Below are 27,140 nucleotides of genomic sequence, written 5' to 3' on the forward strand. Positions count from 1 at the left end.
AGCAGAGAGGAAATTCTGAGTACAAGTCTGCTTTAACCACTTCAGGATCCTGGACACAAGTCATACATCCAGCAATTAAAGTCGCTGACGTGCACGCTCCTGTGCATGCACAGCACAAATGCTCGCACACGTGTATGTTCTCGCACGCCTGGTCAAAAGTGAACAATTGCTATATTTTATTTACTATTTTTTCCCCTTATTTACCATCTCCTATCATTTCAGGAGAGAAGAGTAGACTAGCTCCACCTGGTGGAACCAGATTGGTTCTGTGTGAATGAATAAAAAATATAAAAAGTGCCAACATCTTGTAGTGTCTTAAAATGATAGCAAATAATATTTTAATCTGAAACAAAACAATTAAGATCATGCTCTATGTGTAAACCCTCCATCTAATTCAAAGATACACTTGCTTTCTAACCATCTAAATAAAAGATCTCTATCCTGGTTACACTTTTGCTGTGCTTGCAAGGTTCAGAACTGGGCCAGTGCAGTTCTCAATTGCGAGATGCCAATGGGGGAAGTTCCAGGTTTTCTTCAGCTGCAAGATCCCGTCAAATACATTGAGAACTAGGGACAGGGGCGGGGACAACAAGCACCGCCAGCACACTCAGGATCATATAATCTTCATTCATTATTTTTTTTTGGGGGGGGGGGGGGGGGGGGGGGTAGTTGGAGTACTTTAAAGGGGAACTTCAGCCTACACAAACATACTGTCATTGAGTTACATCAGTTATGTTAATTAAAATAGATAGGCAATATAATCTCTTACCCACCCTGTTTTAAAAGAACAGGCAAATGTTTGTAATTTCATGGGGGCAGCCATCTTCTTGGTTGAAAGGAGGTAAAAGGGAGCACGAGACACAGTTCCAACTGTCCTCTGTCCTAATCACCCCTTCCGAGCTGCGCGTGTCTAGGCTTCAAATCTCAAATTTTAATTTAAAAAAAAAAAAACTGCGCCAAAACAGCATCAAGGGAAAAATGCCTGGGCAGTTTTCTTCTGTGCAGCTAAAAATGAGGCTTTGGTAAGAAAAACAAAGTTCTGATGCTGTGAAACACCATGCCTTTTTAGTGTTGATGTTTAGTCTGGAGGTTCACTTTAAGGATTTAATACATGAAAATGTTTCACTATACTTTTTGGTTGGCTTAACTTGGAAATTGTTGAACTCTTCATCTACCATACCAGAAATAAAGGACGGTTTGTTTTAGGCCACTAAAAAGTACCACTATTCCCAAACTTTAAGCTAATGTAAAAGTAGAGAGAGGTAGGTGTAGGGGTGTGTGTGTGTGTGTGTGTGTGTGTGTGTGTGTGTGTGTGTGTGTGTGTGTGTGTGTGTGTGTGTGTGTGTGTGTGTGTGTGTGTGTGTGTGTGTGTGTGTGTGTGTGTGTGTGTGTGTGTGTGTGTGTGTGTGTGTGTGTGTGTGTGTGTGTGTGTGTGTGTGTGTGTGTGTGTGTGTGTGTGTGTGTGTGTGTGTGTGTGTGTGTGTGTGTGTGTGTGTGTGTGTTATTTCTGAGCTGCATAGACTCTCCAGAATATGGCTTTAAAATGGTTGTCCAGGAAGAAGCTAACATTAAATTCAGCTAGCGTGGGACAAAAAAAACCAAAACAGATCTCAGATTTTCTATCAACAGAAAGTGAGCCTCCTTCACTTGCCGTCTATGGTTCCGATATACTGTATTGCACACAGGGAGCAAGAGAGCTGCGACTTGTGCAGGCTTGTGGAGGTTGAGCTCAGAATGATTGTACACTCACAGATTGCCTCACAGATTACCTGCCACTGCTGCTCCTCTCATCTGCAGCACCCACGTGGCCGAGTTTCTGCTTCTGCACCAGCACTGCTCGGCTCCTCTAGCAGCAAGGTAGGCCAGTTGCAAGCCCCCTACTCACCTCCAGCCAGTCTGTGGGGGTCAATCTGCACCCTGCCCTACTTCACAGGAGTCTTCAGAGGCCATCCAACATTAGAAGTCATCCCTGGCAACCTGCCAGACTACTGTACTTCTCGCAGAATGAGGAAACTGCTTGAGGCCAAGGCTATTGCTGGACCACTAGGCCTCAAATCTTCAAACATGCCCTGCCAGTTTTAAAATGTCCCTTCCCCCCACCCGTACCCTTTTTGGATGCTGAATGACCATCCTGAGACCCCTAAATCCAATTGCGGCCAGTCCTAGCATGTAAATGAGTCAGTGGCATCCTAAGAGGCATGTGTTGGAGGTAACGTTTGCCACATCTCATGTGTGGGAGGCAACTTCTGTCAGAACTGCGAGCAGAGGAGGCTGCTAATACTAGGGCACACCTGGCCTGTTAACTGCTTCACTCCTGTACTACTTCATTATTGTAGATAAAACACACACATTTTAATGTCCTGGTTATCACAACAATTAACTTATGTTCCTAGTACAATGTGTGGTGACAATTATTTAGAAATAAAGGTGTATTTTTCCAGTTTTTTTTCACCTCAATGTACCAATAATACATACATATTAAAATAGCCGAGTCACTAAGGTTTATGTATTTTTTTTTTAATGCTCACTTTGTTTTTTTTTTTTTTTTTTAAGTGTTTTATTTTAGTAAGTATGGGGTAGGGAGCAGAAGAGACAACTATAGCAGATGTATTTTGTAATGTTTATTTTACTTGTTGTCCACTAGATGGCGATACACACCGTACTGTGTTCACAGGAAGCGTTTGTGAATGGTGTAACTTTTTTTTTCTACTTTATTTTAATGAATAAACATGAATGAACTTCTAGCTAATGCCATGATCATTCATTCACATGCACTTTGATGAGTTCCTTGAACCAATGTTCCCGTTCAACAAATCACAGACAAGCAAGTGCCATCTGTAGCACTGTATAGCTGTGACTCAACACTGGTTAGTCTCCATGAATCCCCCACATGTCCTGCACCTGTATTTAGTCTGAAGAGAGAAAAAAAACAAAAAAAACAAGTAGTCACAGGACTTCAACTGTTATAGTGAACAAAGCTTAAAGGGGAGCTGAAGAGAGAGGTATATAGAGGCTGCCATGTTTATTTCCTTTTAAGCAATTCCAGTTGCCTGGCAGCCCTGCTGATCCTCTGCCTCTAATACTATTAGCCATAGCCCCTGAACAAGCATGCAGATCAGGTGTTTCAGACTTTAAAGTCAGATCTGACAAGACTAGCTGCATGCTTGTTTCTGGTGTTATTCAGATACTACTGCAGAGAAATAGACCAGCAGGGCTGCCAGGCAACTGGTATTGATTAAAAGGAAATAAATATGGCAGCCTCCGTATACCTCTTACTTCAGTTCCCCTTTAAATGAAAAAAATGTGTGTGGTGCTTCGGTAAGGTCATATTTTGTTTGCTGGCTGTGTGATTATTGCTAGCAATTTCCAGATCTGCTACATCTCTTGCAAGCATTGAATGCATGCCGCCCCACAGGGCCGGGACAAGGTTCTCTAGTACTAGAGGCAAAGATTCCAAGTTGCGCCCCCCCCCCAAAGAAAAAAAATTCCCACCCCAGTACAGGTAACACATTTGCCCTCAGTGTTAGGAATCCCCTAGCCCTAGACCCCCCCCCCCCCCCCCAGTAATAGCCAGATGTGCCCCTAGAATAAGGTTAGCCCCCACACCACACCACCAGTAAAAGCCAGTTGTGCTTCCAGAAGTAGCCACCCCCACCTACGTAATAGCCAGATATGCCCCCAGAATAATGTAGCATTCTCCCTCCCACCCCCCAATAGCCTGACATGCCCCTAAAATGAGAGAGCCTCCCCCTTTAAAAGCTGGATGTGCTTCCAGAGTAAGGTGACCTTCCGCCTCCACCCCAGTAAATGATAGACCCCCTCCAGAATAAGTTACCCCCCTCCCAGTAATAGCTACACATGCCCCCAGAATAAGCTAGCAACCCCCAGTAATAGCCACACCTGTCCCAGCACCCCACAATAGACCTTCACAGGACCTGCAGATCTGTTATTATGTACAGAAATAGTAATTATTATATATAATATAGAAAGAATTATATATTAGTTCCCCCCCCCCCCCCTCTAAGCTAAACTCTGAGCAGAGGATTAGAACACTGAAATTCCTGTGCAACCCCAATCCATAAGTAAACACTTCAATGCATGGCACAAGCACTTGTTGGTGTTGCCTCTGATCGCCTGTATACTGTTATTCACTGCAGTATACAAGCCCCCCTGCAGAGTACGGAGGAGTGTGCAGAGAGGATCAAGGCAGCAGCTTCACTCACTTCCCAGCTATAGAAGTCCGGAGCTCGTATGTCTCCTCTGCCTCTATATACTTCCTGTTCTGAGAGTCAGGAAGTATAGAGCATGAGACATAGATGGGCTCCGGTGCTCCTTGTCTATGCATATAGGCTGAATCGCGCACAGGCAGAAATGATGGTACACCAGACTTCGCTTGGATCCAGAAGGAGGCGAGTCAGGTTTCTGCTGCAATCCTTGCTGCTCGCCCACTGCACTCCATGCTCTGTCGGGGAGAACGGTGGTGGGAGGCACAGTGACATAAGGGGGCACGAAGAGAGGGAGGGAGAAGTCAGGAACCCCTCCCTGCGCCCTGACAGCCAATCGCCCTGAGGCTGTAGCCTTTTCAGCCTCTGCCTCGGCACAGCTCTGCCGTCCCAAACAGTGCTGGTATGTGCTAACTACAATGCACACCTTGGCTCTAATATTTGGCACTTCCTCTTTCACAAAAACATGAGGTGGAGTTTTCTTATATCGGTCTACCAGCCTTTGACGAACATGCTGGAAAAAATGTCGGTTGAAGTGCTTGATTGGGTGCACTGCAGTTACTCTATTTGATATTGCGATGACTGTCATACACGACAGACCTCTGGCTGTTGTCCCATGTGTAAAATGTCATCCCCCAATGAGTGTCACTTGTCCCGTTCCTGCATCTCCCAGCAAGTCAGAATTTTCAGCGCACCGGCACAGAGCACAGAGGGGGACATTTTACACTTGGAAGCGGCCCGGCAGGCGATATCAATAGGCTGGCTCCAATTCTATTTCATGCAGAAATCTATAGGGATTCACTCTGTTGTGTATGGGCAGGCACCAGATCTCTCTCTGATCAGATTCGATGACAGAGAATCTGCCTCATGGTCAAATTGCCCATACATTACTAGATAATTATTAGTCCTTAAGTGGACTAATAAGTAATCAAAAGGTTTACATGGTTAGATAAAACAAGCAAGGGAGGCTATCAAAAATCTGAATTGGAAGAATCTTTTTTTTCTTAGATACACATGGATCAGTGAAAAAGGTTTGCTACATGGTTTCAATTAAAGTTTAACTCCAGTCACAGAAATGTAACAGTGTAACTACAAGTATGCTCAAACTGAAATACAACAGTGTGTACTTATTTAACCCATTCGCGTTCCGTCGTTTTCACTTGAGCAATGTTCACCTCCCATTGATTAGCCTATAACTTTATCACTACTTATCACAATGAACTGATCTAGATCTTGTTTTTTCTGCCACCAATTAGGCTTTCTTTGGGGGGTACATTTTGCTAAGAGCCACTTTACTGTAAATGCATTTTAACAGGAAGAATAAGAAAGAAAAAAAAACAGAAAAAAATTCATTATTTCTCAGTTTTCAGCCATTATAGTTTTAAAATAATACATACCTCCATAATTAAAATTCACGTTTTGTATTTGCCCATATGTCCCGGTTATTACACCGTTAAAATTATGTCCCTATCACAATGTATGGCGACAATATTTTATTTGGAAATAAAGGTGCATTTTTTCCGTTTTGCATCTATCACTATTTACAAGTTTAAAATAAAAAATAGAAATATTTCATCTTTACATGGATATTTAAAAAGTTTAGACCCTTAGGTAAATATTTACAGGTTTTTTTATTGTAATTTTTTTTTTTTATATAAAACATTTTATTTGGGTATTTTTGGGAGGGTGGGATGTAAACAATAGTTTTATAATGTAAATGTGTCTTGAGTTTTTTTTTTAACTTAGTTGTAGTTTTACTTTTTGGCCACAAGATGGCGGCTATGAGTTTGTTTACATGACATCACTCTAAGCGTAACATACGCTTAGAGAGACGCCTGGGAGAGGCAACAGACAGAAAAAGGCGAAGCTTCAGAGAGAAGCTGTCGCTTTTTCAGCGGGGGAGAGGAATCAGTGATCGGGCACTATAGCCCGATTCACTGTTTGCCTGGCTAACGAACCGCAGGCCGGGAGCGCTCGTGCATGCGCGCGATCGGCCGCGGGAGCGCGCATGGTTCCTGGACGTAGTGTCTACGTCCAGGAAGTAAAATAGGTTAAAGAGGAACAGTCGCGAAAATCTTAAAATTTAAAACACAAATAAGAAGTACATTTCTCCCAGAGTAAAATGAGCCATAAATTACTTTTCTCCTATGTTGCTTCACTTATAGTAAGTAGTAGAAATCTGACATTACCGACAGGTTTTGGACTAGCCCATCTTCTCATAGGGGGAGATCTTAGTGTTTTCTTTATTTTTAAAAGCACTTATTGAATGGCAGTTGCTCCGTCCAACTGCCAAAATAGTATGCAGCGAGCAGGGAGGCTGGCCTGCATCTTTGTATTAATCATTTTCAGGGAATGTCTTTATAAATAATAAGGGCCATGCTGAGAATCCCCCATGAAGAGATGGACTAGCCCAAAATCTGTCGGTAATGTCAGATTTCTACTACCTACTGTAAGTGACAGCAACATAGGAGAAAAGTAATTTACGTCTCATTTTACTCTGGAAGAAATGTACTATGTGTTTTAAATGTTAAGCTTTTCGCAACAGTTCCTCTTTAAATCCCCACTTCAGACACAACAGCTTTCCCCACCATGCACAACAGACCTAAAGGTTGCTGTGCTTTATTTATTAAAAAAAAAAAAAGAAAAAAAAAAAGGGAATAATCATCTCATTAATGCATGCTAGTGGCCAATGAGTGTCCAAGCAATCATGTATTAGCTACACAGTGTAAAAATGTTGTGTGAGCAATTCCCTCGTGGAAAAACCTACATATTCCCACTTTGTCATAGTACATGCTTTTCAGCTTAAACAGGGTTTTAACATCCAAAAATAAAAAAAATTGCCAACAAGCAGTGCCCTAAAGATGTATGTAAAATCTATAAGTGTATGGCCAACTTTAAAGTGGCCACTAATGATACAATTTGCTGAAGGATCATTTACAAACGATTCTTCATATGAACGATTGGAAATAATCATTTGGGACAACTAATAGACAAAAATCTCCTAACCAATCCTAACAGGTTAACAGGATCAATCTGAAAATCAGATAGATTTCATTAATCTGATCGGATTGGTTAGGAGTTTATTTTTTTTTTATACTAGTAAAAAGGATATATGTAGCAAAAGACTGAAGAAACTTGAAGAGTTTATATGCAAAAATACAAAAGATTTTTATTGAAGACAACACTTGTGCAAAAATATGTATAAAAAGTATCCATCAGGGAACATTTTCCATAGCAGAGAATGGCAAAAATGCATCAGTTGTTGACATCAAGATTAGTGCAGTTGTGCAAATTAATCTTGATGTTAACAACTGATGCATTTTTGCCATTCTCTGCTATGGAAAATGTTCCCTGATGGATACTTTTTATACATATTTTTGCACAAGTGTTGTCTTCAATAAAAATCGTTTGTATTTTTGCATATAAACTCTTCAAGTTTCTTCAGTCTTTTGCTACATATATCCTTTTTACTAGTATAAAGTCTATGTAGGTGTTGTGGCACACCTGAGAGGATATCATCATCATTTCTTTTTCCCTGTATACAGAATATAGGAGTTTATTTTTTTCCCATTAGTGGTCCCAATGATCATTTCCCATCCGTCATACAAAGATGCGTTTGTAAATGATCGTTCAGCAAACTGTATCGTTAGTGGCACCTTAAAGAGACACTGAAGCGGAAAAAAAAATGATATTATTATTTGTATGTGTAGCACAGCTAAGAAATAAAACATTAAGATCAGATACATCAGTCTAATTGTTTCCAGTACAGGAAGAGTTGAGAAACTCCAGTTGTTATCTCTATGCAAACAAGCCATTAAGCTCTCCGACTAAGTTAGTCATGGAGAGGGCTGTTATCTGACTTTTATTATCTCAACTGTTCCTGGACTATTTACTTTTCCTCTGCTAGAGGAGAGGTCATTACTTCACAGACTGCTCTGAAAGACTCATTTTGAATGCTGAGTGTTGTGTAATCTGCACATATTATAGAATGATGCAATGTTAGAAAAAACACTATATACCTGAAAATAAAAGTATAAGAATATTTTCTTTGCTGCTAATCTTATAGTAATTATTCATAGTACACAACCAATTTACTATATCATATTTTTTTTTTCCGCTTCAGTGTCTCTTTAACTCAAAACCAGGGCTGTGGAGTCAGAGCAATTTTTGGGTACCTGGAGTTGGGAAAAAATGCACCAACTTCGACTCCTAATGACTTAACTGTAATTAAAAGAGAAAATATGATAAAAAGTTCTATTTCTCAGAAAATAGTCCTCATAAATGACATATACAGTAACAGCAGTACTTGGTCCACAAAAATGAAATAAAATCAATAAAAAAATACTTGTGCTGCTGCAATAAAGCAGTCACCGTATTTGTAAAGTCAGATATACATATCTGATTGTCACTGTACACAGGAATCTTTTATACTGTATATAATAAACAGCATTTCTCTTGTAAGAATAAAGCCTGATGTGCAGTTGTGTTACTAGTAGGGATAGTCAATGAGATGCAAATAGTTATGCGTTGATGCAGGTTTATGCAAATTATGTATGCAAACGTTTGTACATTAAATCAATTGATTCAATAGGTTGTTCTAGTACATGGGAAGCAAAAAAAAAAAAAAAAACTCAAACAGGAGGAGGCTTCGGAAGTCTTTGGGAGCCCGAGTGCTCCTAGAGATGGGCGGCTCCATACTGCACCCGCATAAGCGTGCTCTCTTCAGAGGAGCCAGGACTGGAACGCAGGGACAGTGAGAGGAACAGGAAGGCTCTATAGGACCCAGAGCCTTCCATCTCCTTAGGTATCCTTTTTTTTGCTTCCCACTTAACTTCAATATTGGGCTTCGTGACCCCGAATTAGGTTACATATGCACTCCCCACAGAGCTGCAGGGAATGCACTGAGAATGTTGTGCACATTGAACACAGAGGTGTTGTCTATCACCCATAAACCTGGTTCAGATTGTGCATGAAGAATGTGTAATAGAGGAAGAATCTCCCTATTCCCCTGCAGAGTAACTGCACATCACTCTTACATGTACCCACAGTTACATTGCCTAGGGCCTGATAGATGTTCTTTGTTCCTGTCTGTAACCTCTACAAGTACTCTTAAGGACTAGTTTTGATTTCTATTTAACAGATACTCTACAGCAATAACCTAAGTTTAGTTAAATTGCACCTCTGGTGTACGTAACCCCCCCCCCCCCCCCCCCCCCCCGAAAAAAAAACAAAAACCACAGAGGTACATTAATGTTTAAAAGTTAAAGTGTCCCAACACATTGGGCATGATTCACAAAGCTTTTTCACCTTATCTATGTTACATTTTTAAGCTTCCAAAGAGCAAAAATATAATTTGAATAAGGCAAGAAAAGTAATATTGAAATGAAGTTAATCAGGAACAACTTACTTTGAGTGATTATTTTGCTTGTAAATGTGCTGAAAGGTTATTTTTATCAATTCAGTGATAAATAAGTAATTTATGAGAAGCTTTGTGAATGGAGCCCTATGTCACTGGAACACCGTATCAACTTTGTTCCGAAGCATAGATCTGCCTCCTGCAGAAAATGGCCCTGGCCTTTTCTATATCAGATATAGAAGAGCTAGAGGCCTTTTTCTGCAGTTGACAGGACTACACAATGGAACCCAGCAGATATTGGGCTCCAACAAATATAATTTTACAGACAACGACAATGACAGCCGGGATGGCTGACCAGGTAAAGAGTCCGCTTCCCAGCCAGGAGCTTTTTGTTCCCAAAACCAGATGCCATCTTAAAATAGCTTTAAAATTCCTAAGTGTTGGCAGAGATGAAATGACTTATGTTACATACTTTCAATCAACAAGATTGTGATATGCAAATTAGAGGAGTCTGAGGATTTTTTAACTGACCCCACAGCCCTTCTCAGAACTGCAGTTCTTAAAAAGGTGTACATGGTGTTTAATGTAGATTATATGTATTACTATTGGCACTGCATTCCAAAATTTAAAAATCAGCTTTACACAACTTGCCAGTAACAGTACACTTATTCATACAAATGGACGAGTGCCAGCACAGGTTGGCTTCCTGTTTCAAAAATGGAGTCTTCAAATTCCCCTCCTACGAGCTGTAAGTCTACAGTAGTCTGAGTCAGCAAAGTGACTGACTAAAGATCCAGTCTGCCTCTAATGCATAAAAGTAATAATGGATGAGCAGTTAAAGAAAAACTCCGACCAAGAATTTAACTTTATCCCAATCAGTAGCTGATACCCCCTTTTACATGAGAAATCTATTCCTTTTCACAAACAGACCATCAGGGGGCGCTGTATGACTGATATTGTGGTGAAACCCCTCCCACAAGAAACTGAGGACCGTGGTACTCCTGGCAGTTTCATGTCTGTGAACCTTGTTGCATTGTGGGAAATAGCTGTTTACAGAGGTTTCCAACTGCCAACAGTAAAAATGTCACCATGTGATAAATTTCAGAATGTAAATCAGGGATTTAAAAGCTTTTACAACCGGCAAACACTGACTAAATCATTTATACATAAATGATTGTAAAAATGAAGCACTTTTTTTTTTATTACATTTTCACTGAAGTTCCTCTTTAAACAACTGTACAAACTATTTCAATGTTCCACCCTTCTCGATGCATCAGTCACCTCCCTTTGCCACCACTTTCAGCCACATTTTCAACTGTAATGCTGGGAAATGTAGCTTGGTGTCTATTTTTCCTCTTGCTTTTGGAGTTGCATGATCTCCCTTGATTGACCCAGCAACCTGCTGAATCTACAGAGGGCAGGAAGTAACGTGTTTTACAGTATGACAACTGTGTGTGTGACACATGAAAAGGGTATATTGACCATCACTTTCCTCCTATACGCCAATCACATTCACATATCAACTAGATTGCTATTAAAAATTTGCCTTGTTCAAATGTAAATTTAGTTGGGCTCTAAATATATGCATGGAGTTGGTAGTATATGCATGGAGTTGGTAGGGTATATGCATGGAGTTGGTCTTTCACACTGTGTAGGAATTTTCATGACTTACCAGAATGTAGTCAGTTTGATAGGTGGAAAGCATGAGCACAGACACATTGTGTTCAGCCAAGGGAGCAATGACAGATTTGGCAATCTTTGTAACACCTCCAGTCTGAATTCCATTAGACAACACATTCAGAACTCTCCAGGTATTCTCTGCCACGTGCAGAAAGTCAGACTGTGCAAGCTCTAAAAAATAAAAACAAAAAGGGTTAGAAAAAGACTGATATGAAAAAGATTTTAAAGTAAAAGTTAAACAAAACTACCCATTTCCTAAAGAAAAATGACTGGACAAGGGAAGGTAAGACGAAATGCACACTATGCCTGTATGGTATTATAAACACACTATGTAGATTGTATACAGGTGACATAACTAATGCTGCTCTTATTTCCTTATCTTAGTAGAAGTCAACGAGAGCTGCGGGAGGTCCCTGTCCGGTCCTCCGAGGGGCAAAACGGCTGTCAGGACGAGGCCAGCAGGTCACACGCACTCCTAGTAACGCCATCCACACAGCTACCTATTGCCAGCATGTCACTCCACACATGACACGCAAGTATCTCAGCCTGCACTGCTAGCTTTCGCTTCATGCCACCAAATGCTTGCTTGCTCTGCTGCATGCACGTTGCTCTGATGATATAGAATATGCTGTGAGGCTATGTCTGTGCAAAACTGCAAATACTCAAACCTTCTGATGATAGTTCCTGCAGCACAGTTGTAACAGTTTTTGGAATGGTGTATATTCGAAGTTCAAAGTAAATTAAGGGGCCCATACACTGGTCGATTTCAGCCATTGATCAATCGGTTCTATGGAATTGATTGTTTGATCAGAAATCATTCTATCAAATCTATTGATTGATTTCGGGCCGTTTTCGATCGATTTGATCGATCTGACAGGATGGAAAATCTAGGTCAATATGCTGCTGGCAGCAGATCGATGGCCCATAGAGCTGCATTGGATCCAATGGTCCAATAATGTATTTAGATCGATTTCCAATAGATTTCATTCTGAAATCTATTGGAAATCTGTTCCTAGTGTGTGGCACACAGATTCCTGTCAGATTCAACTTGACAGACATCTGACAGAAATCTATCTGATGGTTGAATCTGCAGCAAATCTATAAGTGTATGGCCACCTTAAGTGTCATATGTTTGTTGTCCGCCTGTTTCTTTCTATGACCTCATATTGGTTTAGCTAGGCGTCTGCTATTATATTTATAGCCGCTAGATTTATAGCAGCACTTTCTATAGTGGGCGGTCCTAATATTTTCGGGCAACTTCGGCGCCCAAATTTACTGTTATAGCAGATATTAGCAGTGTTTTATATGGGTGTCTATCAGGGCTGTGGAGTCGGAGTCGTGGAGTCGGGCAATTTTGGGTGCCTGGAGTCGGAGTCGGGAAAAAATGCACCGACTCCGACTCCTAATGAATTTGTAACTGTAATTAAAATAGAAAATATGATAAAATTTTCTATTTCTTAGATAATAGTCATTAAAAATAATGTATATATACAGTATATATACAGTAATAGCTGTGCTTAGTCCACAAAAATGAAATAAACCAATCAAAATTAGTTACTTGTGCTGCTTCAATAAAGCAGTCCCCGTATTTTTAAGGTCAGATATACATATTTGATTGTGACTGTATATATGATGTGTACACAGGAATCTCTTATATATACTAAATAACATCTATGCTGTAAGAATAAAGCCTGATGTGTAGCTGTGTCACTAATAGAGATGGTCAACGAGATGGAAATAATTCTGCATTGATGCTGATTTATGCAAATGTATGCACTCCCTTGGCTGATGAAATCAAATAATTTGATACGTTGTTAAAATTTGGTTTGGTGACAAATTAAATTAAAGGGTAACTGAGACGGATGAAAAGTAAAGTTTTATACATACCTGGGGCTTCCTCCAGCCCCCTTCAGGCTAATCAGTCCCTCGCTGTCCTCCACCACCCGGATCTTCTGCTATGAGTCCTGGTAATTCAGCCAGTCAGCGCTGTCCGGCCGCATGCCGCTCCCACAGCCAGGAACATTCTGCACCTGCGCAATAGTGCTGCACAGGTGTAGTATGCTCCTGGCGGCGGAGTGTGTGAATGCGCACTACGCCCGACTGGCTCAAGTACCTGGACTCATAGCAGAAGATCCAGGTGGTGGAGGAGGACAACGAGGGACTGATTATCCTGAAGGCGGCTGGAGGAAGCCCCAGGTATGTATAAAACTTTAATTTCATCTGTCTCAGGTTTACTTTGTTACACAGTAGTACTATACTCTACATATGCACTCCCCACAGAGCAGCAGGGAATCCACTGAGAATGCTGTGCACATTGAATACAGAGGTGTTGTCTGTTTACAATCTCCTCATTCCCCTGCAAAGTACCTGCACATCATTCTTACATGTACCCACACTTACATTGCCTAGGGCCTGATAGATGTACTTTGTTCCGGTTTGTACCTTTTACAAGTACTCTTACCAAGGACTAGTTTTAGTCTAAAGGGAATAAATATAGTAGTCTACATATCCTTCTCACTTCAGTTGTCTTGTAAAATTCCTAAGCGTTGGCAGTTAAGAGACGAATTTCATGTTACATACTTTTAATCAACAAAATTGTAATATGCAAATTAGAGGAGTTGGAGGAATCCTAAACTGAGGAGTCGGAGTCGGTGGATTTTTGGACCGACTCCACAGCCCTGGTGTCTATGGTGGCGCCTAAATGTATCAGTGCGCACTACACCCATATTTGTGTGACCCCTCACAGCAGTTCCCGGCACCCCAGATCCGAGGTAACACAGAGCGCTGCTGTGAGAGAGGCCACACTTGTGTCTGCGGAAAACACTGCCATTTTCCCATGGATAATTATTTACTTGGCTAGCGCCTACTAGCAGTCTATGGGAGTCGTGTGCCCATTGCCATTTCATGTGTTCTTTTCCTCACTGTACATACTGCTATTATCTTTCCAAGTGTCAGTGACTCAGTCCACCACAGTCGGGGTGTCTGTTAGGCAACTGGTAGAGAAAGAGGAACGAAAGGAAAATTATCAGCTAGCACTTTTATATGGTTCAGTAAAACTTTATCATTTTTGTTTGTAAAGCAGTGTTTTTAAATGTATGTGTAGAATTTCAAGAACATAAAAGGGATAGTTTGCAGGTTTACTGACTGACCTGAAGTGATCAGTTATAGGAGTAACTATGCAGACAGCATACACATTACTTGCAACTGATAAAGACTAAATAGGTAAAGTTGTCATAATTTATATTGGTTTTCTCTGTGTTCTTAATAATACAAAACACTGAAAAAGATTACCCATTACTGAGATTCCAAAAGCATTTAGAATGCAGATATGAAGAAGGGAAAAAATAAACCCTAACCAATTGGTTTTGGACATCCATGGTAGCACAATCCTAAATCAAAGTTCTGAGTCAGATTTAAGAGCTAAAAACAGACACCTTGGGTCATATGCAATTAACTTTTTCTCCTAAGTTTTCTCATCCTATACTATAAAACCCCTGTGTTGCTGCTTCCAGCGTTTGTCCCTGTCATTTGCTAGTGCGCATGTGTGTAGTAACGGACATGGACAGCTGGACGGGACCAGGGAGCGAAGTGGGAGGGCGGTTGCGTGCGCAGCGGGAGAGCGCGGCAGTGCGGGCGCGGGCATGCGCACTGACTAACTGGCGGCGGCAGAAAAACAGACCTAGAGCTCGTTTTTAAACAGGCTTGGGCCAACTAGTTGGTGATAATTTTAAACTTGTCAATAAAATGCCCTTAAAGCCACCAGAAAGCAAAAAAATTCTCAATATATGTTTGATAGTATCTTTTCACCTACTTTTCAGTACTTTTGCAGTTGAAAAGTTTTTTAACCACTTTACCCCCGCGCGTACGTATTTCTCCGCCCCTTTTTCCATCCTTTAAAAACCAGGGACGGAGAAACACGTACTTTCCGCGTTCCCGACGCTGCCCGCGCTCCCGCTCGTAAACACGCCGCCCGCCGCTAGTAAACACGCCGCCGCCCGCTCGCCCAGAGATCAATGAACGGGAAAATCCATTCCCGTTCGTTGATCTAAGCCCCGCAATGATCAGCTGCTCTCCTATGGGCAGCGCGATCATTGTGAGAAAAAAACTCACGTGTCCAGCCTCCTTATTCTTCCTCCAAGCTTCCGGAAGGAAGCTTGGAGGTCGCATTAAAACAAAAAGTTACTGTGGCCATCTTGTGGCCAAATAGTAAACTACACCCTACACATTTTTTCACATACAAATAAATGACTTTTACACATAAAATTAACTCATTACCTCCCACACTCCCCATTTTTTTTTTTTTGTAATTAAAAATTAAAAAATTTACAATTAAAAAAAATACATAAATAGTTACCTTAGGGACTGAACTTTTTAAATATTTATGTCAAGAGGGTATAACACTGTTACTTTATAAACTATGGGCTTGTAATTAGGGATGGACGCAAAACTGAAAAAAATGCACCTTTATTTCCAAATAAAATATTGGCGCCAAACATTGTGATAGGGACATAATTTAAATGGTTTTATAACCGGGACAAAAGGGCAAATACGTTTCATGGGTTTTAATTACAGTAGCATGCATTATTTAAAAACTATAATGGCCGAAAACTGAAAAATAATTATTTTTTTCCCCACATTTTTCCTATTTTACCATTAAAACACATTTAGAAAAAAATAATTCTTGGCATAATGTCCCACCTAAAGAAAGCCTAATTGGTGGCGAAAAAAACAAGATATAGTTCATTTCATTACGATAAGTAATAATAAAGTTATAGACGAATGAATGGAAGGAGCGCTGAAAGGTGAAAATTGCTCTGGTGCTCAGGGGGTAAAACCCCTCAGTGGTGAAGTGGTTAAATACAAGATGAAAAACGATCTCCCAGGAGAAAATGCAGGTGAAAAAGTGAATTGCATATGGCCTCTTGGCCTATAAGCAACTGACTTTTGCTCCTGACTTCTCTCCTTGGAGATAACTAAACATTAGCTTACCTGGTAATTTTATTTTAGGTAACCCTTCAGGACAGGTATACATCGAGATCTGGCCCCTCCCAGGAAACAGGAAACATCCACAAGCCTCTCTATAAGTAAAAAGATTTGTCAGGTATCCGGCAGTATATAACCAAGAAACAACCACCAACAGGTCTCAACTCCTGACACCTAACCAATAGCGTATTACAAATACACATAATTATTATTATTATTACTATTAACACTTGCCAACCTCTTTCATAGTGCACAAAATTAACATATCTTCATATATACATAAACAATATATACATAGCTTATGAACAATACGGGTGGGTTACCCCACCTGTCCTGGAGGGTTACCTAAAATAAAATTACCAGGTAAGCTAATGTTTAGTTTTTTCCATTAACCCTCCAGGACAGGTATACATCGAGATGATACTCAAGAAAACACTAACCTTAGGGTGGGCTGACCGCATGTAAGACTTTTCTTCCAAAGTCTTGGTCTGATGAAGATATCCGATCTAGTCTGTAGTGCCGCATAAACGTTCCCAAATTCTTCCACGTTGCTGCCTTACAGATTTCCAGAGGAGAAGCACCAGCTCTGAAGGCCCAAGTTGTTGCTGTCCCTCTCGTAGAGTGAGCTTTAAGATTCTTTGGGGGTACAACCTCCATAATTTTATATGCTTCCAAAATGCATAACTTAATCCAGTTAGCTATCGTTCTTTTTGAAGCTTTCTGCCTACTAATTTACCTGTGAAATTTACAAATAATGCTTCAGTCTTTCTTAAATTTTCCACTCTTTCCAAATAATCTTTAAGTATTTGTCTCACATCTAATAAATGTCGTTCCTTTTCCTTGTCATTTGTCGGAATCGGATAGAAAGTTGGCAGTATAATTTCCTGAGATCTGTAAAAAATATCTCCAACCTTTGGAATAAACTCTGAACTTGCTCTAAGGACTACTCTGTCCTTATAAAAAATACAATAGGGTTTCCTACAGGATAATGCCTCTAATTCACTAACTCTTCTTGCAGAGGTAATTGCTATCAAAAAAATAGTTTTAAATGTTAACAAACGCAAGTCCATTTCTTTGTGGGAATCAAAAGGAGGCCTAGTTAATGCCTTCAGTACTAAGGATAAATCCCACTTCGGAAATGGTTTAACCGCAATAGGTCTATTCCTTTCTATTGATCTCACAAAACGAGCAATCAAAGGATGGGTGGCCAATTGTCTGTCCAAAAAAACAGAAAGTGCTGAAATTTGTACTCTAATCGTGCTTAGAGCCAATTTCTTCTCTACTCCACTCTGGAGAAACTCTAATACTGTAGCAATCTCATTCGACTTAAATCCTGATTGTTCCTTCCATAAATTATATGTCTTCCAATACTTCAGATATATAGCCCTCGTATTCCTCTTCCGACTCTTAATGAGTGTGTCTATCACTTTGTCTGATAGGCCATAGCTTTTTAGAATCCGCTCCTCAGTAACCAAGCTGTTAACTTCCATTTGTTGATGTCTGGGACCAGCTGCCTCTGAATTAATACTAAATTGTCCTGAACAGGCAGAGGTAATGGATCTGCTACTTTTAACTTCAGCAGCAGAGGATACCATCTTCGCGGCCAATTCGGGGCGACCAGAATTACTTTCGCTTTGGATGCTGCAATCTTTCTCAAAACCAGAGGTAGAAGGTTCAATGGTGGGAATGCAAATGCCAGACTGAAGTCCCATGTTTGAGAAAGAGCATCCACTGCCGTCGGATTGTCTTTGGCGTTCAGGGAGAAAAACTGACGACATTTGGTATTCTCTCGATTGGCGAACAGATCTATGACTGGAGTTCCCCAAACGGATGTTATCCATTGGTATACATCGTTGTTCAATTGCCACTCCATATTCGATAGCTGTTTGCGACTGAGTAGATCTGCTAGTAAATTCATAGAACCCTTTAGATGAATTGCTGTAAGCGACAACAGAGTCTGTTCTGCTATGTTCAAGATTTCCAAAGCTAGTGTCAATAGTTTGTGTGATCTCGTTCCTCCTTGGCGATTTATGTAGGCTACGACTGTGGAGTTGTCTGTCCTTAGCTGCACATGCTTTGCCGTTATCAAATGCTGAGTTGCTATAAGGGCTAACTTGACCGCCATTAATTCCCTGTAATTTGAGGACTGACTCCTCATATGCTGCTGCCAAAGACCCTGTACTTTGAAACCCTGCACATGGGCCCCCCATCCTGACAGACTTGCATCCGTAGTCAGAATTACTTGTGTAGGGAACTGCCAAGCTCTGCCCTGAGATAACGAGTGGGGGACTGTCCACCATTCTAAGCTCTCTTTCACTGTCTCCGGAATTTCTATCAATCGGTCCAGAGACTGGATTGTCTTGTCCCAATTTCTCAACACCCAGGACTGCAGTATACGTGCATGTTTCATGGCCCACTGCACTGCTGGAGCTACTGAGTTTAACAGCCCCAACAGCCTCATTGCATTTCGGATCGAAATTACATTGCTTTTCCTGAAATCTTCCGTCTGTTGCACGAGTTTCGCAACTTTTTGTTCTGGTAGGAACATTTTCTGTTCTATTGAATCTATCATAAATCCTAGAAAGAGAATCTTCTGAGTGGGTTCTAATTGTGATTTCTCCAGACTTATAATCCATCCCGCTTGCTGAAGCTCCTTCACAACTATCTCCCTGTGTAGTAATAATGTTTGTCTCGAATCTGACATTATCAATAGGTCGTCCAAGTAAGGAACAATCATTATTCCCTTCTTGTGTAAGTGGGACACTAGCTCGGCAATCACCTTGGTGAAAATTCTTGGAGCGGACTTTATGCCAAAGGGGAGGCAGCGGAACTGATAATGGGTTATCATTGGACCCTCTTTTACCGCAAACCGGAGAAATCTTTGAGATTTCGCTTCTATTGGGACATGCCAATAGGCGTCCTTCAAGTCAATGCTGAGCATGAAACAATTGGCTGTTAGCAACGTTCTGAGAGAATAAATCGATTCCATTCTGAACTTCTGATGTTTTATAAAGGGGTTCAGAGGTTTGAGATTTAAAATTAGTCGATACTTTCCCGACGGTTTTTTTACCAGGAATATCTTTGAATAAAATCCTCTCTTTTGCTCCAGGATTGGCACCAAAGTGACTACCTTCCTTGTTAACATGTCTTGCAGAATGTAGGACATGGCTGCCTGTTCCTCGACTGACCTTAAATTTTTGGTCACACTGAATTTCACTGGGGGTTTTTGCTGAAATACTATGTGGTACCCCAGTTTGACCAGATTGAGGATAAATGGGCTGGTTGCGAATTTCTGCCACTGTGGGAAAAAGGCGCCCAACCTCCCCCCCACAGCCTGTTCGCTGTCACTGCTGTCTCTTAGCAGCGGGGTCTGAACTGCCAAACAATGCGTTTGGTCTGTTCTGCTCACGTGAAAAAGACCAGGGCTTACGTCTATTTTGGGGTTTGACTTTATTTTCTTGACGGTTCTTACGAAAAAACTTCTTCCCCTGTCTAAATGGTCTCTTTCTGGGGAACCCTTTCTTTCTGTCTGATGTTCGTTCCAATATTTCATCCAACTGTGGACCGAACAACAGATCACCAGAAAAAGGAATAGTACATAACTTGTTTTTAGATATATTACTACCCTCCCAGGTCTTGATCCAGATATTTCTCCTGGCTACATTAGACAAAGCTGCAGCCCTTGCTGTAAGGCGAATGGACTCTGTTGCAGCGTCAATAATAAAATTTATGGCTTTGAACATCACGGTAAAGGAATTTAAGATTATTTCTTTACTGGATCCCATCTTAATGTGACGCATTACCTGATGCATCCACAGATCTAAGGTGCGGCCCACACACGTAGTTGCAGCCGCTGGGCGGAAATTTGCACATATAGCAGACCAAGTCTTTTTTAGAGCAAACTCTGCCTTTTTATCTGATTGGTCTTTAAGAAAACCTAAATCCTCAAAGGATAACTCATTTTCCTTTTGTACCTGTGAAAAGGCTGCATCCAGCTTAGGACATTTGTCCCACAGCTTACAGTCTTCCTCTGCAAAAGGGAATCTCCTTTTAAACCCCCTAGATAAAAACACTTTCCTATCCGGGTTTCTCCACTGGCTATCAATCAATTGCTTAGTTGATGAATGTACAGGGAAAACCATTGGTTTCTCCCCCTCCATTCCTGCGTACAATGCATCATGTGTAGATACTGATGAAGGCGTTTCATCTTTTAACCCTAATGAATCATAGATTGCCTTTAATAACTCATCTGTCTCGCTGGCAGAGAACCTAAATTTAGACGGTTTATCCTGATCTTTCTCTGATAATTCTTCCTCAGAATCACACTCAGAAATCTCATCTGAGTATTCTTCTGGTTCAGAATCTGATAAAACAGGACGATCCGTTTTTGCAGTTGCTTTCTTATGTGTCTCAGAAGGTAATGTCTCTCCTATAGAGACATCAGTAGATTTCCCAGTAGGTATAGCCGTTTGATCTATAGGATAACCAGTCGGAAATTGTTGCGGGCTTGTGTCTATAACAATAGGAGACTGAGCAATGACCACAGGCTGCTGTATAACCGGCTGCGCAGCAGGAGCAGCAGAAGGTACAGTTCCAGAACCAGTCGGTATTTGTACAGGTGGTTGATTAATAACAGCTTGAGCAGACATGGATTCTCTAAAGACCTTCATAGATTCTGACATTTCTTTGCGGACCATTCTCAAAAAATCTTTATAAGCCACAGCAGATTCTTCATTCAAAACTCTAGAAGAACATTGCTGACATAATAGCTTATTCCAATGCACTGGCAGCTTCACATTACAAGAAGGACAGCGTTTTTTAGGCCTAACAGCTTCTGATGCTTCAGTAGCAGTGGTAACAGTTGTAGCAGTTGAAGCTGAAGATGAAGCGGCAGCGCTCTGAAAAACAGATAAAGTACCACTATTGAAAACAGCCTTAGCCTATTATCAAAACACACAACCATGTGAGCAACTTCCCACCGAAAGCTATGTCACCAGCCAAATCCCCAAAAACACAGTACTAGCAAAGAGCCACCACAGAAGCCTTCACATAAACAACTGTTTGTATGTGTATAAATGATACCTTAGTATCCGGCTTTGGCTCTTGCGTCTTGGATTTCTCCTGAGCAGCCTGCTGGCCCACGCTCAGAGCAGACGCCGACTGTGTCTCCATTTTGCGTCCTGCACGAGTGCAGAGACGCTGGGGACGCTGCCCACTCTTCTATCCGGCGGGCGGAAGTGACGACACCGGAACCGGAAGTACTCCGGACGCCATCTTGGATTATGGCACGCTATGCCCCACTCAGCCTCCGCTTTCCGCATAGCGTGCAGTCGCCATTCCAGCCGGCGGCGCCTGCCAGTAAGAAGCTGCAGCAGCCCTCTCTCCTTTCAGACCATCCACAAAGGCAATATGGAGAGGTAAGCGGACAACACAGGATAACAAACCTAATGCTCCTGGACATGCCTCCGCCGCACCAACAGCCCTTAGCCCCCCAAGCTCTCCAGGACTGCAGCGCAGGTATAGAGAGACCTGTCCCTGGACAGGAAACATCCATACTGCCGGATACCTGACAAATCTTTTTACTTATAGAGAGGCTTGTGGATGTTTCCTGTTTCCTGGGAGGGGCCAGATCTCGATGTATACCTGTCCTGGAGGGTTAATGGAAAAAATTTGTTTGCTTGCTGGGAATGTAAAACGCATTTTATTTGAAAGTTGTGAAAATATCACCTAGAAAACTCAGGAGAAAAAGTGAATTGTATATGGCTCCTTTGCCCAATTCAGTATTCTCCTAGGTGATATCTTCACACATGGTCAATAAAAAGCCTGTAAAAGCATAAAGCACTTTTTTATCTCTCTTTGGTAATTTTTTAATAGCTGAGTGTTGAAACAGAAGTTGAAAAATGAACTCCTAGGAGAAGCGATTTGAATAAGGGGCTAGGATTCATGGTTAATACACTTTTTTTAAACAGAGCAAGGTGGCATGGATTTTTGTAAACAATCCCTTATGTTGGAATCTTAACTTCTTATTCTTGTCTGTAAAAAAAGTTATGTGCAAGACAATGTTATTTCCTTAATGCAACTCATTCACAGTGATGGCGAAAAGGCGATCCACTGATCTGAAAACAGAACACAGATAAAAGTAACCCATGCATGGAGAATGAACACAAACAAACACACACCTGCAACAAAGATGGCTTCCAGAACAATGGATAGGTAGCGTGACAGCCAGGCACTTAACTTTAGAGTACAATGCGATTTCCTTGCTATTCTGAAAGTAAGGGCTGACAATTCCCTTGCGACCTGTAATACTACCTGATGTAGAAAGGTTATTACCCAACAGTCTAGTGAGAGTTCCCACTGGGTCACGCTACAGCACACTACTTCTTGTATGAAACAAGCCCCATCCTGCAAACACCTCCAAGGTGCAACTTACGACACTGGCACTCAGTGCCTTATGGTAATTACAGTCCAGGAAGTAGCTCATTTTTCCAGCAAATAAGATTACCACGCTACTGTGTACAGATCAACCTGACCTACTAATGCTATACTGTAGCAGCAAGAACAGATTCGAAATCTCAACATAATCTCAAGTTCTTACACCTGAATCAGTAGGTCTACACAGGCAAGTTATGAATTCATGGAAAGGCCATCAGAATGGAACACAATTCCACCGGAATTGGAATTACTGGTGGTTCAGACTCTGGTAAAGTGCACATGAATATGCTGCAGCAAGATCTCAATGCAAAGACAATAAAAAGGAAAAAACAAAACAAAAAACAAATAATGGATTTTTGGTGTTAAAGGGAACCCAAGGCGAGAGGGATATGGAAGCTGCCATGATTATTTCCTTTTAACCTCCTTAGCAGTAATCCCGATTCAGGCTCTGGACAGAAAGCTGCAGAACAGGGTGGTAATCCCATGCCTGAGTGATTTTCATGCAGGAGCTGCTGCAGACCTCTTTGAGGAATGTTTTTCTTTTTTTTAGGGTCTAAAAGCTTGTGAAAAAAAATGCATGGCTTTTAGACCTTAAATCTGAAAATAATAATAACGCCAGGGATGTTAAACAATACTAGTTGCCTAGCAGTCCTCCTGATCCTGTGTTTTGAATACTTTTAGCCATAGATCCTGAACAAGCATATGCAGATCGGGTACTCTGACTAAGATGGATTAGCCATATGCTTGTTCCAGGTTGTGACTCAAACACTACTTATGCCAAAATATCAAACAGGACTGCCAGGCAACTGGCATTGCTTGCAAGGTAATAAATATGGCAGCCTCCATATCCCTCTCACACTGAGTTCCCTTTTAAAGTGCATCCAGTTTAAGGTGATGGGGTTTGATGTATTATTGTGGTGAGTACAGTTCTGCTGTAAAGACAGCATATTTATGTAAAATCCAAGTTAATGGATAAAGCAAAGAGCGTTTAATAAGAAGTAAAACTCAACAGGGTGTATAACCTGACATTCAGTGCAAAGTTTATCTTTTGCAGGGTAAAAAAGGAAGAAGGCCTGCCAAGTGCAGTACAAAGTTTGCAAACTGAAAATATATGCGTGTATAGAGCATCACTTGATGAGATGTGGCTGCTAAAGGAAGGAAGCCTATCACAACCAAAATGCAGCTAAGCATGCTTGCATAGTGCAACTGCTGATGCTTTGTAACACTGAGTGACTGGCCTGGAACAGGGGGGTATTTTAGGAAAGTCAACTCAAAATGCTACATGCTCATTCCTAGATAATGGGCATGAAATCACTATTACTGGTAATGCGATTGTCAGCATTGTCTCCACATCAGGGGAAGCCACAGCAGATTTTAATTTGAATCCCCTATCTCTCCATTCCTCAATCTTGGAAAAACACATACGGTATATTGCATCAGGGAATCTCTCAGGGTCTACTCTAGTGAAATGAAAAATCTGCAAAGCACAGCATTCCCCTAGTGGAAAAAGATCCAGTGAAGGCAGATCTCACCTGGCACAAATCTACTAAAAATGTTTCATCAGTGACACCAATCTCCATCTCAAAATCTGGAGACTAAGGTAGCCTGACGACACATTTTGGAATCTGTCAAGATAGGCAGTCGTCAAGAAGTTCAAATTTTTCCCCACTCCAAATAGAAGGGATACAAAGTGAACATGTACAAATGCATGGTCCATCCAAACTGTTGCTCTCGGTTGCATTATATAGTCTTAGGGAGCAATTTTTGGGTACCTGGAGTTCTATTGCCTAGGGCCCAATCGATGTTCTTTGTTCCTGTCTACCTGTACACTAACCAAGGCCTAGTTTTGATTTCAACAGCTACAGTGGGATGTGAAAGTTTGGGCAACCTTGGTAAACGTCATGATTTTCCTGTATAAATCGTTGGTTGTTACGATAAAAAAGTCAGTTAAATGCATCATATAGGAGACACACAGTGATATTTGAGAAGTGAAATGAAGTTTATTGGATTTACAGAAAGTGTGCAAGATTTCTGTATCCTTCCCCTAAACCATGATGGTGAACAATCTTTGTCTTCAGGTCAATTGAGAGTTGTTTTGAGACCCCCATGTTGCTACTCTTCAGAGAAAATTAAAAAAGATGGAAACTTACAATTGACCCCCTTAAATACTCTCTCATATTTGGATTCCTCTGTGTATGTAGGTCAGGGGTCACTGAGCTTACCAAGCCAATTTGAGTTCCAATAATTCGTTATAAAAGTTTTGGAATCAATAAAATGACATCAGTGCCCAAATTTATGCACCTGCCTAATTTTATTTAAACAATTATCGCACACTTTATGTAAATCCAATAAACTTCATTTCACTTCTCAAAATATCCTTGTGTGTCTCCTATATGATATATTTAACTGACATCTTTTATCGTCACAACCAACGATTTATACAGGAAAATCATGACAATTAACAAGGTTGCACAAACTTTCACATCCCACTGTATATCCTACATTTAGTTAAATTGCATCTCTGGCGTATATAAAAAACAAAACACAGATATGCTAATGCTTAAATGTTAGAAAGTCTCAACACACTGTCTGTTTAATAGACTTCATTGAAACCTCATATCAGTTAGGTCCCAGTGCATAGATCTGCACCCTTGCAGAAAATGGTCCTAACCTTTTCTATATGAAAAAAAAAAAAAAAGGCAGAGGCCTTTTTCTGCAAGGTGGTAGGGCTACACACCAGAACCAGGCTAATATGGGGCTCCATTGAATCTTATACAGACGATGTGCGAGAGCCTTCACATTGGGAATGAAAGGCTGGGATGGCTAACAAGGAAGAGTGTCAGCTTTCTGACACTCCTAAAAGCATCTTAATATAGCTTTAAAATTCCTAAGACTTGGCAGTGATGAAATGCCTTTTATGTTACATACTTTCAATCAACAAGATTCTTATTTGTTAATTAGAGTCGTCGTAGTCCAGGAGTTGGAGTCAGTGGTATCATAAACTGAGGAACCAGATGAAACTGTTCTGAATGTTCTGTAGGCAGATCCAGAAAGCCACATCTTAGCATTACAAGCCTCCTGTGTATTACCCAAGGTCCTACCACTAGTGTCCCTAACTGTTAGGCATAAAATCAATTATTTATTTTTATCTGGTAAACAAGTAATAAAACCGCTAATCAGGACATCCAAAAGTAAAAAAAATAAATAAATTACTTTTCTTGGTGATGCATGATCATTCCCCAGTTTACCTGACTCTTATTTGGTACATTGCCACACAAAGGAAGTTGCAGGGCATGCTGGGTTGTCTTTTGCTTCTTTACTTTCCTCTTAAGGTGCATACACACATCAGACTATAGTCTTTGAAAAATGAAAGATCACAGACCAATCTTACCACCCTTCATGTAGTATGAGAGCCATACTCTACACAGTCTTTTCTATGGAGCTGAATTCCACATCAGAAAAAAATCTTTGCAAGATGCTGCACACACAGATGCTGTACAGACACAAAAGATCAGTATCTGCAAAAGATCTGTTCCTGCCAAAAATCCATTCCTGCAAATTGCAATGATAGTCTATGAGATCTGCAGATCATCATACACACATGATTTAACTGACATTCATCTGCAGATCAAGCAATCATCTGCAGATCTGAAATTCCATCCTGGTGGATCTGTTCTGCAGATGAATGTCAGTTAAATCATGTGTGTATGATGATCTGCAGATCTCATAGACTATCATTGCAATTTGCAGGAATGGATTTTTGGCAGGAACAGATCTTTTGCAGCTACAGATCTTTTGCAGCTACAGATCTTTTGAGTGTGTGCAGCATGTTTGTGTGCAGCATCTTGCAAAGATTTTTTTCTGATGGGGAGTTCAGCTCCATAGAAAAGACTGTGAAGGTATGGCTTTCATACTACATGAAGGGTGGTAAGATTGGTCTGTGATCTTTCATTTTCCAAAGACTATAGTCTGATGTGTGTATGCACCTTTAGGCCACATACAGACATCAGACCATAGTCTTTGGAAAATGAAAGATCACAGACCAATCTTACCCCCTTCCATGTAGTATGAGAGCCATGCTCTACACAGTCTTTTCTATGGAGCTGACCTCCAGATCAGGAAAAAATCTTTGCAAGATGCTGCACACACAGATGCTGTACAGACATAAAAGATCAGTATCTGCAAAAGATCTGTTTCTGCCAAAAATCCATTCCTGCAAATTGCAATGATAGTCTATGAGATCTGCAGATCATCATACACACATGATTTAACTGACATCCATCTGCAGATCAGATCCACCAGGATGGATTTTCAGATCTGCAGATCTGCAGATGAATGTCAGTTAAATCATGTGTGTATGATGATCTGCAGATCTCATAGACTATCATTGCAATTTGCAGGAATGGATTTTTGGCAGGAACAGATCTTTTGCAGATACTGATCTGTTGTGTCTGTACAGCATC

The 27,140-nt window shown here is 40.9% G+C and overlaps 1 protein-coding gene across 1 annotated transcript in view; it reads right to left on the reverse strand.

The window, feature by feature from the left end:
• Positions 1–27,140, reverse strand: part of CASTOR1 (cytosolic arginine sensor for mTORC1 subunit 1) — an 81,194-nt gene that overhangs the window by 28,450 nt on the left and 25,604 nt on the right. Inside the window, exon 3 of the mRNA XM_068240459.1 lies at positions 11,252–11,430. Within this exon, the coding sequence (XP_068096560.1) occupies positions 11,252–11,430 (179 nt within the window). The remainder of the gene's footprint in view (positions 1–11,251; positions 11,431–27,140) is intronic.

Source organism: Hyperolius riggenbachi, chromosome 1 (assembly GCF_040937935.1).
Source record: "Hyperolius riggenbachi isolate aHypRig1 chromosome 1, aHypRig1.pri, whole genome shotgun sequence".
NCBI classification, from domain to species: Eukaryota; Metazoa; Chordata; class Amphibia; order Anura; family Hyperoliidae; genus Hyperolius; species Hyperolius riggenbachi.